We start from the raw sequence: 21,237 nt of genomic DNA on the forward strand, positions 1-21,237 counted from the left end.
CTTGTCTTACCTGCCTGGGCAGGGACACGGGTGGATTTTGGCCTCAGCTGCTGACATCAGTGTCAAAGTTCCCCTCAGTTTCTATAGGGCACACATAGGATAGGGCACACATTGGATTTCAGTCCTTTTCATATGGCTTATGAAGTATCACACACATGTGTGAAACTGTGACGGCAGTAAGTATAACTAAGCAACATTCACTGCTTGTTTGGGCTGTTGGCATGTCAGAATCCAGAGAAGCTGAGCAGGAGGTTCAGGTGAAACCCTCTGAGGAGTTGAAACAATTTATAGGGCTCTTCCATCTCCTGACCAGAGATTACTAGTCTTTTAACAGCAGCAGTATTAACACTGGGCAGCTCAGACATTTCTGTTTCTTCCTAGTCCAGCTTCTAGTTCATAAACTCCCTCAGGCCCTAAGGAAATAATAAAAAGAAAGATGAGACTAAATGGGCTTAGTTGAATATGCAGCACAGGAGGAAACCCAGCGTCTTCCCTGGCTCCTAGATGTACATCTCAGAGAGCCAGCCAAACCACACACACTGGTGTCTTCCAGTACCTCCATCTGCCGTATGGCAGGTCTTGGCAGACTTCTCCCTCCCATCTTGTTTCCTTTTCTAAAGTAGAGGGGAAAAGCTATAACCTACAGGCCTTTTTAAGTGCTGAGGTAAATTCCTTCTCTCCTTATTCAAACAGGCATTTTGGAGCCTCTGGCAACATACTGGGAACCACGCTAAATCCTGAAATTTAGGCTGAGCAGCCATTAGCAGAACTGATGCTGCACTGGCATTTTCAAGCAGTTTACACTACACTGGCTCTGGCTCTATGCATGGCAGGAGTTTTTCCCACTGCTGAAACAGAAAATTGACTGTTCTCCATAAACCATGCCTGAGAACAGCCAGAAATAAATATGAATACAAATACTGGGGGAATCCTGGTTTCTTGGAAGTCAAGAGAAATCTGTCATAAACTTCAAGTTAGCTGTAATTCCACTACTGTGACTCAGCTGATAAGTTTATTTCCAGATCATATTTTCAGCTCTGTTATGAAGCAGGAGGGAGGGAAAGGGAGAGACAATTTCACAGGCGATTGTAATTATTTTTTTGCTTGCTATTGATAGGAGCATCAAAATTAGTAATAATGGTTACTAATATTTCCATCATTATTTTTTGTCAACACAAGTACCTATAGATAACAACTTTGGGACCTTCATTATCATAAAAATAGATGTATCTTCCTGTATTTCATACGCATGGTTTCATATCTAAGAATTTCAGCACATGCAGCTAACCTGGGAAACTCTTGGAAAAAAGACAAAAGTAGGACAGTGGAAGTTTGTCCGTTTTTTATCAGAAAGCATTTCTGCAGATTTGAACAAATATAGTTATACTTGAAAAAGAACAAAATTATCTCCTGCCAGCTATTTCCAGTAACTATAAAAGCCAGTCGCTTGATTCAGCTGCTTTTACTCAGTAAGGCATTAAAACGGGGGGGGGGGGGGGGGCAAAAAATAAAAGGAGACATTAATTCAAATGTTCATTCATAATTTAACCGCCTGTGGAATGTTCTCTTTACCAAATAGAAATGAGGTCACTTGGCCCACAAGCCATCCTTTTACAGTCTTGCAGGGTTCACTTCGGAAGCCTCGATAAAAAATAATATAGAAAATAAAATTTTCAAGTGTAGCTGGAAATCCCCAACGTACTTGATCTGACAGCTATTGCATTACAAAACAGAATTACAATTTTAAAGCCTTGGGCACTGGCAGGCCTCTGATGTCGGCTATATAAAACCACACTGACAGACAGTCATTACCAAGGTTAATCTCTGAGAATTAGGACAAGGCAGTCAGTTTTAATATGTCAGAATCAGCTAGGAGCCCATCTGTATCTGCTATGGTCCTTACTTTCTTAAATCCAGTTATATAAAAAGATTTTTAGTTGGAAATTGTAGGTGGTTTTTCAATGAAGACACAATAAAGTAGCAACTGCCCTCTAATAAATTGAATTAGACATATCTGCAATAAAGACCTTGTGGAAATAAGCATCCCTTAACTAATACCCAGCAGCTCTGACCCACTATGGGTGCAATTATTTTTCTCATGTGTGGGGCCATTCCTTTTCTTACTGATATTCTTACTGAAGGACTTAGAGCCTTTTGCTGTGGATGGGTGTGATTCTGAGCAGGAAGACACCAGTGTAATTAGCAGAAGACCTTGTTTCATATTACTGTGAGAAATGTTGAATGTAACAATCTTGAGAGCAGAAATGAAAATATCAAAATCACATTGAAGGAGAACTTTTCTGGATACAAATTAAATGGTTAAAGCAAATCAACAGACCAAACATCAGCAAATAATCTGAAACAGTCATGGAAGAAAAAGACATTTGCAATGGATAGGAAGTTTTTTCAGGAGACATAAATGGCCTACTTCACTCTGCCCTGAAACTATAATGAAGATTTTCTATTATGGCCTTTGATGAGAGAAGGAATTCATCCTGTGTTATTTCTAATATGCTTATGACCATGCAGTTAATATTTGTACTTCCATCTATTACAACAGGCTTGTGCAAGTCTGCCATGTGTACATGGGAGGTGTGTAAATATGTACAACATGAATGAACATATTTAGCCAGTTACATAAGAAGCACTATGGGTTCTTACGCCTGTGCAGGCACTTCAGGACACAGTTCTGGGATGTGCAGAGACTCCATATCATGCTGTGTCTAGCAAAAGTCCCCTGGGGCTTTTTGCATCATGCTCAGGGATAACATCTCCATGTCAAGGGTTGGCCTCTGCCAAGCCGGGAGCACATGGATTACTAATAGGTAGCAGACAAGGTTACTAGTAGGTAATGAGTTTGAACTCTGCCATGAATACACCTTTCACAATGAAAATATCTTTAAGATAACAAGGTGAAGCAATAATTAAAGGACAGTAACTACTGAAATGATAGGACAGTTGCATAAAACTGAAGCAATGAGTGCTAGTATTCAGGCAATTCGTACTTACTGGCATCATCCATAAATTCAAATTCACCCCCTAATTCAGCACTGGTTAGATGGTACTGGTCAGGATCAGTCAGGGCACTCAGCAGAATCAGCAATACCACTGAATTGATAATCTACAGAGAGGAAAAAGGGAAAAGGGTCAAGTTGTGCAAGTTATAAATGAAAAACCCCTGGGCAACATATACCCACCGCAGTCCATGCCAACCACAGTAAATGCCATTTTCAAACTGTACAACTGTAGTATCTAACTAACGCTGCAATTACTTTTTCTGGGTTTGTGTAAACAGGACCTATTTATTCCCCGAGCCATGGCAGGAAAATGAAACAAAATGTGGACTATCCCTTTTGATTCCTATTTTCCCCACAGCATCATAAAAGATGCTGCTGCTCTTTCAGATTATAAACATGTTAACGCATCCACTTCAGTCTGTTCTGTTGCAAAAACTAAAATAAATCAAAACAAATCATTTTGAGATTATTACAAATGAGTGCTGCAGTCAAGGATTATTAGCATGGCAGAGCTGTAATTGGGGACAAACCTTGTGAAAGATCAGAGAAGATCAGAGAAGACCTGATTTGATGGAAGAGGCTATATTTTAAGAGGCCATGAGTGATGAGCTGATTCACATGAGCTGCTAAGTGAGGAGGCCTTGTGGAGACAGAAGTAGGTGGCAATGTGAGCCCTATGTCTGATGCACATGCTCTTGTGTCATATGGCAAAGACAGGCAATCACATATGTTGAGGCCTTGGCTATGAAATGAAATAAGTGAATGAAACACAAGAATATAGTATCAAGTGATTCAGTAGAAGCGGATTGTCAAGTATCAGCTGTGAGAGGAACACAGATGTAGCCAAGAGCTATATTTTAAAACAAATCTGAACAAAATGCTCATATCGCTTTAAGCAAAGAGGGCTAATTGCAGAAAAGAAGATTGCTCAGTGTGAAATAACACAGCCTGGCTGAAAGATTATTCTACAGAACTAGGAAGATAACTGATGAACAGAAAAACAGAGAGAAGAAAGCTGATAATAGAATCATAGAACAGTTAAGATTGGAAAGGACCCTAAGATCATCTAGTTCCAACCCCACTGACATGGGCAGGGACGCCTCAAACTAAACCATGTCACACAAGGCTCTGTCCAACTTGGCTCCGAACACTGCCAGGGATGGAGCATTCACAACTTCCATGGGCAACCCATTGCAGTGCTTCACCACCCTCACAGTAAAGCGCTTCTTCCCTGTATCTAACCTGAACTTCCCCTGCTTCAGTTTGAACCCATTACCCCTTGTCCTATCACTACAGTCCCTGATGAAGTCTCTCTCTGGCATAATAGAGTATGTTGGGAAAGATGGATTTTCATTACTTTGGTTCTCACAGATTACTAACAGCAACAGAAAGGTGAAGGAACACAGGCTATTATATGACATAACAGGGTAGAGAATTTCATAAAGATAAATGCTTTTTGATAGACAAATTCCATCAGGTTTACCTGGCCCCAGATCTGTTAGTAACTGTCATTGAAAAACTGTTGAGAATAGACTGAGTTCACAAGATGGGGAATGAGCAAGCACAGTTTATTAGTTTCAATGCAGGAAGGCCATGTAAAAGAATTTCTAGCTAGATTATGACAATTAAGCATAAAATAAGACGAAGAACAGACAATCAAGTAGTATCCCCATTTTAGTACTTCAAATTTGTATGGTCATAACCAACAGTCACCATGGGCTTGTTCAGGGCAAGTTCTAATTAAATTCATTTTATTTTCCATTTTGGGCAGACTCAGAGGCCTTGTGGATAGGGAAAAACCAGTAGTGATCATCTCTTTGCATCTTAGCAAGCCTTTTGACATTATGAGATTCTCATAAATGGGCTATGAAAACATGGTTTAGTTGAAAGTGCAGGAAGGTGAGTGCACAGCCAGCTGGATAGTTGTAATGAAAGCATAGTTGTCAAGGATTCACAGTCAGCACGGAAGATGTATCTATTAGGGTTTTCCAGCACCATTGAAAAATTTGGTATTTCAAGTCACATGTGACTTGTACCTTTCTTTAATTTGCAGACAATGCCAAACTGTAAGCACTTTAGGAGGTAAAATTGACCAGGTATGGCAGAATTCAGACAGTAGAGCACAATTCAATACCAACAAGCATAGAGCATCACGTTTGTGACAGCTACAGAAGAGAAGAAATAACTGAATAGGTAACAGTTCCTCAGCTATTCCCCAGAAAAAGTCTGGGTATGACAATGAATAAACTGAATGTGACTTTGTGCCATCCCCTGAGCTCATCTTTGCAGCTACATGGTGGTGGGCAGTACTGCAGAAACAAAGGTATTTGACACACAACTCATCCTCCCACTTGCCCTCCACAAGGCCTCTGCAGACAGGGTCCAGTTCAAAGTCCTTCAAAATGTTCCAAGAAAAACGCTGGGGAAGATCCTGCACAGAACACAGGGTGATGAGACACCTGGAAAGTGTGACTGACAGGGAAAAAACTGGGCTTGATTAGCAAGAAGGTGGCGTAGGGAGATGCTTTCAGTCTGTTTGTTCAGAAAGGCAAGGAAAAGGAGGCAATAGACTTTCCTCCAGATCTGCTGGGAAATGAGTGAAGTAACAGATTTAAGTTACAGCAAAAGGAAATCTAGGTTAGGCAGTTTGCTGCATAATAAGAACAATCAGATAGCAGAACAGTTTGTCTGGAGGGGCTTAGAGGTCTTCATTAATGCATTTTTCCACAGAACAGTTAAATGGCTTTGTGCTGGGAAGACTGCAGCCATAGCTGCTCATCTTGTCTTTGAAGACAGATCAGATGATTGTCAATATTCAAAGTTATGTTTTATAAATCCTACATTTTTTAACATTACACATGCATAAAATAACAAACAACGTTATTTAACATTATGCATAGCTTTATATGCTTTACAGAAAGCTAGAGGACATATGTCAGTAATAAATATGTTACTTGAGTACTGAAAATAACCCTTCAATCAGAAACTATAAACATATATAGTGTTGCTATTTTAAAGGCATCTTTTGTACAGACACAGCCAGGAAGATTCACAAAATACTGACCTAGGCACTCTACTTTCTCTGGCTACGTCCAGACTCAGATTACGTGTTTGTCAGCATTGCCTCTAAGTCTCTGTTTAAGACACGGATTTGTGTTTGCCTGATCTGAAGCCTGCTGCAGTCAGTAGGAATCTCTCTAATGCTCCTTAGTGCATCACTTTTCTGTTCTATCAGGTTGTTCTCTTGAGATCCTCATAATGATCTTTAAGCACCTTTCAACTATGCTGTCAGCAGTGCAAGTGAAATAAACCATGTGTATTTCTCATCCTCTTTCTCCAGAAAAAAATGTGTGTACCGTTGTGTATATTCTATTTATTAGGGTTTTCCTTTTGCTTTGAAACTGATGCCACCATTGAATTTTAAAAAATGTTTTAATGCATAAAACTAATATGTCTAAAAACTTACAGATAGAGCATCTTCCAAGGACACATAATCAAGGACAAGAGTGTAAAGAGATTCCCCGAAGATATATGCAGCTGTATGAGTTGAAACTTCTGTTCTAGGAAAAGGAAAGGGATATTTCTGCAAGATGCTTTACATTCCATCAGCAACAAATGCTGTAATAACTAATTAACAATGCTTAGAAAGCATTTTTATTATGCAAAGTTCCAGTAAGCAGCTAAGCCCTATACCTTCCCAATGAGACCTGCCATCCTCCTTTTTATGGATGGAGAAACAGAAGCATGATCACAAACATGTAACAGGGTGGTGTTCAGTGGTAAGAATAAAATGCAAGATTTTGCACAATCAAGTCAGAACGGTAACCATTGGGTCCTGCTGCTGGTTAGGGCCATGGTGCTACCCAGAGTGATAGAAGAGGAGCCTGGGGGCACTAACAGGCCTTACTGACCCTACCCTGTCCCACCATGGACCTCCCCACACCCCTGTCCATGGTCCAGGACCCCATTTCAGATCAGCCTGGGGTCATCAGTCACTGTCCCAGTGGCAGCACTAGAGTGCTGGTCTCCAGCTAAGCTTTCTGGATGGATCTCTTGTATGCATGCTGTAGCTTGTCTACAGCTGTGCCCCTGTCTCATCCCCTTTTGCACCAGTTGGGCCTCCTGGATGGCCCCTGGCCCTGGCTCATCACCTGCCATGTTGGGGGCTGTTGGTGGACCCCGTTATCAGCTCCCAGACCTGCACCTGGGCTCAGGCCCTGAAGAATGGTGCCCAGAGTGCCCCCAAAAAAGACTGGACAAAGATCCCACACAAAGCCCTAGAAATGCCCGACTGTCCTCTTATCCTGATACAGAAGTAAAATAATAATTTTAAAAATCCCCAAATCTTGCTTGTCTGGCAACTAGGTGGAAAACATCCACCTTCTCATCAATATAGAAGAGGAAAATAACTCTGCTTTGTAGAGACTCCAGAATGTATAATGAAAAGGGGGAAACAGGAAATACTATGGAGGAGATGCGTAGTGCAAATACTGGAGCATTACTTGGTTTCCTGCTCTGGGCTTACAAACACCATTTCAGATTTGAGTAGAAGATATTTTAAACATCAACAACTGTGTGAGAGATGGTGCATGCAGGCAGCAGGTGCTGAGCCTTTGACTGGCACGCCCAGCCACTGCTGTTGTTACCATCTCTACCACAATAAAGAACCAGCAGCTTAGGTATGATATGAGGCAGCTCTGCTAGAGGGAATGTGTAGTGTTTAGGATACAAGGAAGCAACCTCATGTCTTCCACAGACAGCATCCAGCATTTGGAAACTGTATTGTGCACTAAAATTCAAACCTCTGCTACCAACAAGTGAGTTGTCTTTTCCATATCATTTGTTCCATAGATCACAAGTGAACTGTGGTCATCCACAGAGATAAAGTGCAGGGGAAGGAAGGTGTCAGGAATCACTGCATCAACAAGTGGTGAGAAACTGAGTACCACTGTAATTTCAGACCCTTCACAGGAACGTAGCTGCATGGTCTTTATCCCAGTTTATCTAAAATAAAATTAGTTCCACTATCTCCTAAGAACATGCAATTGACAGATCTTTAGGCAATTCCTAATTCAAGCAGTGAAATGCTCAAGCCAGCAACTTACATAGATATCTGCAAATACTGAAGGATTGTCAGGAGTTATAATGGCTTAATTTTCCCCTACCTTCCTCCAGCTTACAGTCAAGAGCTGAAATAAAATTGCTCTGATAAAGAAGTTTTGGAAGAGGAAATACTAAGCTTACTTTAACTTGACACACTGTACTAAAAATACATCAATGTTTCTATTGAAGGTCCCCTCTACAAATGTTCTACTATGGTTCTCCCAAGACTTCCCGACGTAGTGAAGTGAAATCCTTGTATTTGTAGGAAAAAGTAAGGAAAACCCCCTAGCTTTATTCATATTGAAGATTCAACTTATAACTGAAGCCAACAGTCTGGATGCTGTCTCTGTTGTGAAAAATTTACGCACACTTTCAATTCTGGGTCTATTTTCAGCCTCACTGAACTCAAGATAAATCCATTTAAGCACACTCCTTAAATCTCTGCACTGGTAGAGAACTAACTAAGGAGCCTTTGCTCCTTGTTGGAGAGCTGGTTTAATGACAGTGAACCCTGATACTTTTAGATAAGGGGAGAAAAATAGAAAACTGCAAAGATAAACTTTGATTTAATGATAGAGCAAATAATAATTAAAAAAAAAGTAATGAAAACACAGTTATTCTGGGCTACCCCGCCAACTTTATGTAATCTGTACTAGTAAATTATAATACTGTGATTGATATGGCCAGTGGGTTACCAAAAACATCAATGGAGTTTACTCTGTAGTCCATATCGAGCTACCAGATGAAAGATGACATAATGTTTCTGAACAAAAACAGTTGTGACTGAGAATCAAATAACAGCAGATTTCTCTACGGACTTTGAACAGTGACCCATCCTGGGATGCTGCTGACCAAGGCTCCTAAACCTTGGCCAGGTTGTGAGCTGGCACACACAACACTAATGTGTTTTTAATACTCCACAAAACTGGCAGTGTTTAGTTTGTTGTCCTCTATAGAGTCATTATTGAAGCAAATCACCAAGGGCATTAATTTTACTAGTAAGAAATACTAAATGTTTTCAATAAAACTGAATAAAGTCTCAAGCAACATCCCCATGCCATCTACCTCCCTTAAAAAAAACTCAGGGTAAGTTTATGACTGTAGGCGCTCATTCTCTATAGAAACTGTAGAAACAAAAGCCCAGTCTTAAACTATTTTTGCTCCTTGAAACTAAATTAACAACAGAAGAATATTTTATAGTACTTGGACATTTGAAGTTAGTATTCCTGTTAGAGAAAATAAAACATACAGAAAACATATAGTTAAGCTATCTCAGCATCCTGAATTCTCCCCATGCACCTTTGCCTTCCCACTTGGCACGTTCTTTGCATTTTTCTTGCTTTTTTTTCTTTTAGCGTAGGAGATGCTAATCGAAGCAAGAGCACTTGTTCATCAGAAAGACACAAGAACCCTACAAAAGGGAAAAAAATATCAAGTTCAGGGTTTAACCCAAGACAGAGCAGATTTGCACTATCTGGGGTGCCTTTCTCAAACTTCTCTGTTAGCACTGATGATGAGTTAAGCTTTATGAACTATTACCCTGTATAGGCAGATTTTTCTATCTGTTCTCTCTCTCTGTTAGGCAAAGTCTGTTGGGTTGATCGATTTATTCCTTTTTTTCCCCCTGAATTCTGATTAAAGAGGAAACAAGGAGGCAATTTTAGCAAAGAAGGTTTTCCAGCTGTCTGACTGCTGTGGAGAGTAGGCAAACAATGTGAGAAGGAACAAGGTGTCCCCTCTGCGTGCCCAACTTTCTTTACAGATCTCATGGCGATGACTCAGTCACCTTCCTCCTCAGGGCGCTAGGACCCTGAGTTACATCTGAGCACACCTCAGTCAGTGGCTTGAACTTTTGGAAAGCAGGAGCAAGAGAACCCTGGCTGTCAAGAGTAGATACTCCCCTCTTCTCTGCTATGTAAGCCTTCTGCCTCATACCATTGAAAACATTTCAACTCTCCAGTGCTGGGGGACAAGCAGCAGATGTGTTAGTGATACACAAATTAATGAATGGTCCAATGAAGAAAACCCAGCCATGCTTGGTTATCTTTCTCCAAATGAAACGTAAGAGTCTGGAGACTAAACAGAAAGACAGCCACATAAAGTTGGATTAAAAGAAAATCCTTCATCCCTTTCACCAGTGAAATTCATGATCAGACATTATTACTGAAGCCAAAAGGTTGGAGGAATACAGAAAAGGGTGAGTTGTTTATTCAGGAGATGCAAGTGCTTAACTGTATTACAAAGCATCTTAAAAACAAAACATAAGCCTTCCTGCTTCACATTATTGCCCAGCCTTAAAATAACAGGAGAATAAAAGAAAATGTTGCTCCTACACAAGTTGTTCTGTCTTACTTCCCTGTGTGGCTTCTCAAAGGATATGTTTCTGGCTGCTACCTGAAATACTGCACTGGAATAGGGTCTGCATTAGGCAGATGAGAAGCAGCAATTAAGTTTCTGTGTTTTTTAATCTGGAGAAGACAGGCTAGAGTCTGCAATTCTTGTTGCTTATTTTTCTTTACTCATGAGAAGTCAAAGAATGATCCAGGCAGGCTCAGACTAGCATATTACAGAGAGCGTATAATAGAAAGCTGCATAAGATATTTTCATCATACTTATACATAATTTCAACTTTGATTATTAAAATGACACTGGGCATTGAACTTTAAAGACTATCCTGATTAAATTGATATAGGAAGTCCAGCATAATTTATCAGCACTCCCCTATACAAATGACTCAACTACTGCCTACTGCCAGCCTTTTAACAGTCCTAAAACCCAAACCACAAGAGGTCTGTTATTAATGCAACACGGTAATGACTTCATTTATATGACAAAAAATAGATGGACCGACGGTGCAGGATGCCCACTAGAGTTTTCTGCCTCCCTAGAGATAGAGTTTAATGTGTTACATACTTAATTTTTGCCCTTAAATAGTTTGAGGAAATAAGATGTTTTATGCAAATTAATCAGTGGTTACTTCATTATTTTTACATTGTATTTAAAGAGAGTTGAAACTGTATCTGAGCAAAGTCCCGAAAATGACTGCTGAGGTCTTCTGCCGAGCTCTGGGGAAATACAGTCATGTACCCATGTTCAAGTTATAACATTGCCAGACCAGCTCACAATTTCTACCAAAGCACATCTGGGTTCAGGATTCTGTGAAGAGCCAGCAAAGAAGTGGTATGCATTAAAACCTCATTGGAAAAAGGGTTGTTCAGATTGGTCAGTTGGGATTTGTTTGGTTTCTGTGTTTGCCCTTGACTTCCAAAAAGGGATTTTTGAGTCTTGCAGGTGACTGTGAAAGGTTGAGGGCAGATGTTGATGGGAGCTGTGGCAGTTTCCGTGGCTCTCAACCTTAGTGGGGGCATGTGACAGAGGAAGGGCCAGTCAACACAGCTGTGAGTACGCTGGGCTGCCCAAGGCAGATGGCGCTGGCCAGCACGTCTTACCCACACCAGCCCACAATGTTGTATGGGCTCAGACTCACCTCTAGCCACTTTGGACATTGTTACTGGTGAGAGAGGAGTGTGCCCCACCTTTGGACCACAAGCCACATATGCACACTGAATTAAAAATAAAACAGTAAACCAACCACCAAAACACACCAAACCTTTGCTCAATTATTCTTACGTAGTCACCAAGCCAAGATCCACAGAAGCCATGTAAGGGACCAGAGCTGTGTCCTGGTTTCAGCTGGGATGAAGTTTATTTTCTTTCTAGTAGCTGGTGCAGTGCTGTGTTTTGGCTTTATTTTGGGAATAATGCTGATAACACACCAACGATTTAGCTAAATGGTGCTTACCCTGATCAAGGACTTTTCAGTCTCATGCTCTGCCAGTGAGGAGGGGCACAAGAAGCCAGGAGGGAGCAGAGACAGGACACCTGACCCAAAATAGCCAAGAGGGTATTCCATACCACAGCATGTCATGACCAGCATATAAACTGGGGGCAGTTACATGGAAGGGCAGATCACTGCTCAGATCAGGCTGTTGGTGGTGAGCAATTGAACTGTGCATCACTTAGGCTTATTGTTTGTTTTTCCTTTCCTCTTTTAGTTTTATATTCTCTCCCCTTGTTATTTCACTTATCATTATTACTAGTAGAATTATATAGTACCTTAGTTATTGGACTGTTCTTATCTCAACCCGTGGGTTTTACATTCTTCTGATTCTTCTCCCCATCCTGCCCAGGGTTGTAGGGGGAGTGAGCAGCTGCCTGGTACTGAATTATCAGCTGGGTTTAAACCACAACACGCTGTCAGTAATAAACTGCATCCTTCCATCACTTTGTAACCCAAGGCAGGGATTTAGTTATGCAAGGAAGAAGTGGGCACACACAAAGGATGGTACAGTACAGATAATTACTGAAATAGTAAACAACATGATCACATGGATCCAATTTTTCTGGGCACAGCTGTTTCACAGTTGGGAAATACACCTCTGCAAGATGAAAATGTTCCACAAACCTTTGTTTCTGCCAAAGCATTTGTCCTGTCTGTTTTAAGTAGCTTAATATATCTCCTGACAGAACAAGGCCTTGCTCAGCACAAGCCAGCAATGAAATGAGAAATAGCCACAGCACTTTAAAAAAACTCTTCTAAGGCAGATGACTAGGGTGAGGGTAGTCAGAGCTGACTGCAGACATCCAAAAGAAAGAGACTCACAGGAGGTCCAGGAAGTGTGCAAGGCTCAAGTCTGGATTGCTTCTTCAGTGATGCCTTCTTGGCAGATTCGCTACCTCAGATCAACAAGGAACATTCTCTCGCACCTTCAGCAACAAGCATGGTTTTTCTCTTCCTCTTCTGCTGTTTGGAGATTTGGGGCTTTAAACCTTAAGCCCAGCTGCAGAACAGCACAGTAGCTCCTGTGCACGTTTTCAAGTCTTGGGTACTTTAAACTGCATAGTTTTACAGTCAAGGTGTAAGCCTCACAATAAAACCAGAGAAAAAGAAAGCAATCATGGAAATTAATTCCTGGCTATTTTGCAACATCCGTTACATATGTCCAGGAATATATAAGACTAATTGCATTTTCACTGACGTCAGTCTAATCAATGATCAGTTTATGAAGCTTAATGTGTTCTCCTTTGGCTCACTAGGAGATACGTATTAAACCTTCAACAGAACTTCTAAACACATTTTACTTGATTAATGCAATACCTCCTTTCCTTTCCATAAATACATTCATGATTTTTGTATAAACCGCAAATTTAATTATAGCATACTGGACTCTTCATGGGTTTCTTTCCTCTAACAAGCATTTATGTAAATTTTGCTCCTCTTACAACCAACCATCTGTTTTCTCACTGGAGGGAGACAACTGTTCCCTGTAATCCCAGTGAATTTATTATCCAATTGAAGGCCTTACTGAGAAAAGAAGGGTATTTAACAAAGGTTTGCATTTTCTAAATTGATAACTGTGTCATTATGCTGGACAACTGATGCAGATTATCAGCTATCACTGCAAAGAGTCATACACTCTGTGAAAAATCCCAGTGCGGTATTTGAGGATATAAGAAAAACTGACTATGTAAGTGGATTAAAGCTTAAAGATGTTTACAGAAATCCTTGTGTTGTGCTGCAGACTAATAAACAGTAGATGCATGGAGCGTCCAGAAGATTCTTACAAGAATTTTTTTGCCTTCAACAACTTAGAAAGTTTTTAAAAGAAAAACATTCGTGAAAACACTGCTGCATGACAGAGTCTTTGGAGACTGACAGAGTGCTGTTTCTGCTCCTCTCTGCAACACAGCAGACACAAACTTGGCTGGTTTTATTCAGAACAGAAAGCACAAACGTAACTTGGGATATGTACCAATGAATCCACCTTTTTTTTTTTTCCAGATAATCTTTATGGGCTGTTCATGGATTGATTCTGTCATGCAGATGTATTTACAGTCTTTGCAAGCTCTCTTATTGATTGTGCAATTTAACTTCCTCCCATGTATTTTGTAATTTAACTGAAGAGGGCCTGAAGCATGAATTTGAGAAAGGAGGCAGGAGAAGATCCTGTATTGCAGAAACCAACCTGGGCATGGGCATGGGCATGGGCATGGTGGGGAGGAGTTCTTTAAGTTCTCCAGAAGCCATTCTTGAAGAAATTAACTGTAATGTTATTTAACTCTGTCCCTCTAGATAAGGTACAATCAGAATGTAGTTATTGAGAAGGTCCTTCAGACAAGATACATTGTGCTCATGGTAATGATCAGTGCAGGTCTTTATTCTTTACTCTATCACACCTAAAATATTTTCAGTTTCTTAAGGAAATACCATGCAGGCCCTGAGCAGATATTTGTGCAGGATCAGTCATTTATTTCCTGCTGGTCTTGAAGAAGATAATGAAATGGATGTGATCCACTGCAAGAGCAAATGCTCTGAACTTCCTCTGATTTCAGTCTCAGTTGGATTTCAACAGGTACATCAGTTATACAGGGAAGCTTTTGAAAGTTGAATTCATATTTTTCTTTATTCATAATGAATTTCAAGTTTTCTCTGCACTCTCCTAAAGAGCAAGCATGTGCACAGGAAGTCTCCAATGACTTACTTCAGAATGCTACTGTTTTTTTCAAGGTCTCAGCTTTCATTTTATGAAAGGAAGTACAGACAATAGAAAAACTACTGATAATTTTATAGACATGGCACTGGGACATAAATATTCAGTCACTGCAGAGCCTTCAGTGAGTTGGCTGATATACTATGATCATTCATATGGAGATAAAGTTGGAGATCCTTTATTCTTAGCCCGTTTCATTCTATATAAAAGCAAAGAAAACTAATTTTCTAAGTAAAACACAAGGCCTCATACTCGTGTTCATGCAAATTCCCGCAACCTGGCTCTCAGATAACAAAGTTTCCAATTCCCTCTAACATCAGGCTTTCTTATGCTGCAATTTCTCCCTTTTCACAACTTAAGGTCTTTTTTAATTTTTCAAAATCTCCCAATTCTCACATGTCTGAAAGTAAGTAATAACTTCATCTTTTCTTAGAATTTCTTTGTTTTCCCTGAAAGGGCCTTTCCCCCCTGTTCACGGGTCCTCCACTTACAGCTCCTTCCTGATGTGAGCTGTCTCAGACAGTGCAAAGGTTGCAGAAAGAGGTACAGAGTAGCTTGGAAGGACCCCAGTGTAGGTGTATTTTCCTTACATGAGCTGATCTCTACTCCCTGCCAAGTAAGCCAGTATTTCAGCAATCTTCTAACTGGTATTTAAGCACATTGCCATAATGCTGCTTTGCACAGGGCTTGAAATAGGTAAATAAGTTGCAAAAGATATACTTTGAGTCTTTTTCTGACATCGGGTCAAGTGTACTCTACTGATCTCAGCAAGGTGTTCAACCTGTGAATCAATGAGGCCACAGCAAACAGTGCTTTTCCTTCACTTTACATTACAGACAGCACATTTTTTCATCCATTAGGATTCAATTCTCCTATTAAAAATTGCCTGGGATGCAGGTAGAGATTATGCGTGCTTTCAACTGCATGTTCAGAGAAACCCAGAACTGGCATGCCACTACTAGCAATTGATGATGAGCTGCCCACAAATAGCAGCTCAAACGCTAAAGCTGCCCTGGCTAAGAGCTGCGGCTCACTCCACTTCCCTTCTTACCACACGTCCTTCCAAGGGAGCTGCACGATGCAGTAACGCATGGTTATAAAAGGTTCTCGGCCTTCCATTAGGGTTTTATTTTTAGCCCCTGACTGCCAGGGCCCTGGGGAAGGCAGCGGGGCTGCACAGCTCCTGTGGCTCCTGCCATGCTCCTGGGGCACCAGAGCAGGAGCAGCCCCTGCCCAGGGCACTGCTGCAGCCAGCAGCAGTGGGCACATAGAGCTCAAAATGAAAGCTCCTTCTTGTAACATTTGGGGTTTTTTTCTGAGCTGATGTCTTAAAGTTTCATCTTCTTCCCACCCAAGTCAATGGCATATAATTCCCATTATCCCAGGTGGTGCTGGTGGGGTCTTGGGTTGTGCATAACTGCCATGTGTCAGGAGAGTGGGAAATCCTTCCATAACACTGCCAGCATGTCTGGCATTGTTCCTTCTTTGTATTTTAGATAAAGAGAGCGGAGCCCGTTTCCTCAGGAAGAAGACATGCTGTGTTTATAAATGCCGTTACCGATGGGGATGTAGCTCTGACTCACCAGTACTGACTGGGTCACTTGGAACTGACAAAAATACTGGCTTTCTCCTGTACTGTGGCACCCAGGGGAGATCAGAACTGAAGCTGGCTCATTTCAGTGGTGTCCCTGCCTGGAACAGCACGCTGATACAACTGTCTGGAACAAAACCTAAGCTGCTGGAAGTGACTTTCTAATTTTCCAGTTTTGGCTTTTTTTTTAACAATATGACATTTGTAAGACTTTTGTGCCTTCTCTGTTATTACTTGAGACCTCTGATTTCATGTTATAATACATTACAGTCTATGCCAATGGGCTACAGACCAAAGTAAAATAACCAGCCAAACCAAATTGGTCCTCAGGGTTTGAAATAAATATTACCCCAGCCAGCCTTATTACTGCTATTTTAACCTTCAGCATAACATTTGCATTCAGCATTATAGCACCCCGTTCTAAGCTTTCCTCCCCAAGGCAGCACACAAGTTCCTGAAGTGCGGGCTGTCCTGCAACCTGATGAGATATTCTTTTCAGGAAATTTCCCGTGGCTTCCCCACCCTTTGCAAGTTACTTTTGACACTGAAGTACCTCAGTGCTCGGTGAGAACGTGTATGTTGTATTCTGGCATACCACATTGCAATATCATCCAATGCTGTATTGAATTATAATATTCTAGATGGAGTAGCTATGGCTCTACCAAGAAGAAACTACTGAATCACAGTAGCTATAGAAACATTAGCATTCTGAGGTCCATTATGTTCTAAAATAGAGCAAAGTTAAATATTTATTTCCCAGCTACTGATACTTTACAGGACCATTGTAAGTGTCCATAGCTGCTGGGTCTGTGCTGGAAGTGCACACAGTGTTCCTTCCCCTTACCTGTGAGGGAAAGTGCTCTCATCATGCAGCCCTGCACTCAGCTCCCCACTCTCTCCACTATTCGTAGGATCCCAAACATCCAATTAAAACGTTAAAACTAAAGAGCTAAAATACCATCCTGGAGAGATGCACTATTTTTTCCACATTTACTCAGACATGAAATTCTGCCTCCTGAAATTATACTAAAATGGTCAACGTGTGAAAATGTTATTTTAAAAGGCTGCCAAAACTATTCATTCTCTTAGAGGGATGTTTTTTCCTCAAGTAATTTCCTGTAAAGCATAATGTCAAACAGTATAAAGAATACACGTATGCATGGTGAAAAATCAAAGGGTATTTTGTTTGAACTTTATTTGAGGCAATGTTCATAGCTCACATGTGGTTTGGGGCAAGAGAACCACCCAAAATGCAGGCAAAAAATGGCATCTATTTCTATGTAAACCCTTGATGGAACATGGCATCAAATCATAATTGCTCTTCTGAGATAAAGCAATATTTTTGTATGTGACTTTGTAAACCAATCCTTTCAGCCAGGGGAGCTATTTACTCAAGTAGCTATCCCTTCCTTACTGCTTATCCCTTATCCCTTCCTTACTGCTTCCTAACTCTGTAAGCTGGCAAAAAGACTCAGCCTTTGTTATCAATATGCATCTAAGTTTCTATTCTTAATAGTTAACTTCGAAAATCTAAACATTTGTAATTGTAGAGAAAGTGCAGAAAGAAACATGCACCTTGACGTGTTATGAGTTATTGCCAGTTTGAAGTCATTGAGAAATCCGCCCTGAAGAAGTTATGAAAGCAAAAGAAGCCAAGTAGGAAGAGGTGTAAATCAGGAAATACCTGCTAGCTAGAGAATTTAAAAGCAGATTTTGCAGAAAAATACTGTGTCAAGTTGGGCACTGGTATTTAAATGTTAGTAATGCAATAGGTAACAAAGTCTAAAAAGCTGTCAGTCTCTTCTTTTTATCTAAGGCCAGCTGATGCACTTTCCTCTTCTCAAATATCTTTAGGTCCACTGAACAGCTGAATTATCTGTATCCCTGCCTTTGTGGAGCCAACGTGAAAGGGCTTCATTCAGCTGAAGGCAGAAAGAAATAATAAGCATCCTAGAAGAAATGTTCAAAACCTTTCAGGTCGTATTAAAACTCATTGAAACTTCACTGCAGCCAGGCAAAGAGGGGCGTCTTTTTTGATACCAGATACCACAGGCTGTGGATATTGCATCTAACTCCTATTTTATTAAACCAGGAGGAAGAAATCGTTCAACTAATGCACCATTTTCTCAGTGGTGAAAGATGTATTTTATAGGACATGGAAGATTTTATATGATGTCTAGGACATAAATGTCAACCTAGCCTTTTTATTACACTGATTTAATTTATTTAATGAGCTGTCCTACAATGGAGGGCAGCCCTGCGTTTTTCACTTGCTTCTGAAGGGAATTTCAGTAGTTAGCAAATAAACCCGGGTCTAATCTGCTTCCATCTGCAGTTGTTTGAAAAATGATGCTTGGCAAACAGCTCTGCATGGCCTTTGCTGTCAGAGGGAGACTGATTTCCCATACCAAGAGACTGAGCAGGCTGAGAAGTGCATCGACATAACCCACAGCCATGAACCCACTCTTTTTATTGTCATGACACACTTGCAAATCCTGTGACTATGGCAGGGCCGGCTCTGGGAAAGCTGCTTTTCCTGCATTGCCACCCAAGGGATTGAGGAAATGATTGTCAAAGACAGGAGAAGAATCAAGGGCTTAATGTGCCTTCTCTGCACCGAGTCTTTGCCCTGGCTGAATAACAGGGTGTCGAGCAACCCCTGGGCTCGATGGTAACACATTAAAACTGTGCCTCAAGGGTCCATTCTTCACTCATGTCCTATAACCCTGCCAGAGGAAAGAAGTCTTTCTAGTACCCAATAGCAGCTGCCTGGAAGGTTTGAGAGCTCCCTGCCAGACAGACCAAGATACTACTGACAAGCAGTTATCTGACAACCAAGGGACAGCAATGACGAGAACACCCAACTTCAAGAAGCAGCGGTCAGAAATGAGAAACCAACATTTTCTGCGCAGCGTGGTCAGGGTCCGGGCAGCCTTGCTGGGGCTCACGCAGCAGCGGGGGCTCAGAGCTGCGGTCGACAAACACCGCTCCGAAGTTTGGGGGGAAACCCCTCTCTCCGGGGATCTCCATCCCTTACATTTTCCTCCCCTAAAGAGCAATTCGCATGACACCCTGGTGAGCCTGCCGGCGCTCTGCCTCCTGCCCCTCTCCCCCGGCCATTAACCACACGCACCGCTCGTTTCCCAGTTCGGGCAGAGGCCGAACACCTCGCCGGGGGACACCCGGGGGACAGCAGCGCGGAAGCGAGGGCGCTCCCCCGCGTAGCTCCTCCGCGGAGCAGCACCGGAGGCTGCCGCCGGCGCCGAGAGGGGACCCCCATGGGACGGGCACAGCCGAAGGGGGCGCTTACCAGGTACCATACTCCGAGGATGATGGTGCCGGTGCGGACATGGCAGCAGAGGCAGCAGCTGTTGGAGTAGAAGCGCGTCCAGGCCGAGCTCTGCATCTCCGCGGCAACTCGGGACTCTGCGCCGCTACGCGCCTCTCACCGCGCGGCTCCGCGGAGGCGGGACCGGGGCAGGGCCGGGGCCGGGGCCAGGCCGGGCTGGGGCCGCCCCTCCCAGCGGGCGGGGCCGACAGCGGAGGGACCCGGTCCAGGCTGTGGTGGCGGGCGGAGGCTTCGTGGGCGGGGGGGTTCGCAGGGTCAGGGGAGGTGCTGCTTCCAAATCCCGTTGTGGCAGCACGGGCACCGGCCCCGGAGCGCTGGAGCAGTCACAGCAAAGCACGGAAGGAATCTAACACACAGAGCTGAGGGAACTGAGGGAGCGGACAGCCTGGCCTGCCTGTGCCCGGCATGGCGCGGTAGTGGCGTGGCGCAGTTCTCCCGCTGTCCTACCGCACTTCCCAGGCACCGCTGGGCCTGGAGTTACTGTGGTGAGAGTGGACCCAGAGAGTGCTTCCTTAGGAAAGCTTCTAGCTCATCTGACAACTCGACTGGCAAATCAACAGAAATAACACTCCATTTCACTAGAAAGAAAGGTAATAGTGGAGGAGATCATGGAATGCTTTGGATTTGCCCCATAGTCTGAAGTCATGAGCTGCGGGCACCTTTAGATTCATCTGGACAGGGTGCTGGGACATCTAGTCTAGGTCGTGCTTTGCCTAGAAAAATTGGACCACCTTGAGATCCCTTCCAACCTGGCATTTTATGATTCTGTGATTTATCGTCTTTCATAGTGCCTTCCCAATCCATTCCCAAAGTTGCAGTTATTAAGGAGGCTGGAGTTGCCTCATGTAACTGATAAATTTATTAACAATAATCTCATTGTTACTACATGCAGTTACTGCTCTGATGGAGGTGGGGAAACAGCACTGGGGGAAGGACTCTCCAGTGTGTTCCAGCACTGATGTGTGTGGGTAGAAGCTAAACTTCCTCCCAAGCAGCTGACTTTTTTCATACTTTATTTATCTGAGACTTGTAGCGTTCTCTAGAGGAAATAACAAAGAAAATTCTCCCAGGAAATCTGTATGCCCAGCCTGACCCTAAGAATAATTTATTTACTGCCGTCTTATCTTGGCTTCCTACCAAATCCCAGAGTTTATCATCAAAATATAACATTGAAATTACTCAAATATTTCCCTATATGGTTGCTTTGGGGCTCTTCGTTGTTTCATATATACATCCGCACAGAACAGGAACTCCAAGATAAAAGCTAATTTGGCACAGAGGAGCATTTTTAACTATGCCTTATCCCTACACATAAAGCCACTATAGTAAATTAAATTAAAAATACTTTAAGTAGCAACTTTACATAACCTTTCTTCTTGGCTTGTCCTTATAAAACTTTCAGGGTTGTTTGTTTTTTTTTTTGTACATAAAAAGAAAAGCCATTTGGCACTGAATTTACGATTTTGACTAGATTGTATGCATAAGCCAAATATTGTATTTTTAAGATTCATATTCAAAAATGACAATAAAATTCTAGTAAAATGAAACATCCACATTGGCAAAGCAAATATTCAAGAGACCAAAGGAAAATCCCAAGCAATGTGGTCCGGATTATCTCACTGGTAA

At 42.0% G+C, this 21,237-nt stretch overlaps 1 protein-coding gene across 1 annotated transcript in view; it reads right to left on the reverse strand.

Moving 5' to 3' along the window:
• Positions 1–19,683, reverse strand: part of LAPTM4B (lysosomal protein transmembrane 4 beta) — a 61,633-nt gene extending 41,950 nt beyond the window's left edge. Inside the window, exons 1-2 of the mRNA XM_061448048.1 lie at positions 19,573–19,683; positions 3,010–3,121 (exon numbers count right to left, since the gene is read on the reverse strand). Coding sequence (XP_061304032.1) covers positions 3,010–3,121; positions 19,573–19,668 — 208 coding nt within the window. The 5' untranslated portion in view covers positions 19,669–19,683. The remainder of the gene's footprint in view (positions 1–3,009; positions 3,122–19,572) is intronic.
• Between the last annotated feature and the right edge of the window lie 1,554 nt (positions 19,684–21,237).

Source organism: Pezoporus flaviventris, unplaced genomic scaffold, assembly GCF_033815535.1.
Source record: "Pezoporus flaviventris isolate CSIRO_AGI_PZ_B2104156 unplaced genomic scaffold, CSIRO_AGI_Pfla_v1 ptg000007l, whole genome shotgun sequence".
NCBI lineage: Eukaryota > Metazoa > Chordata > Aves > Psittaciformes > Psittacidae > Pezoporus > Pezoporus flaviventris.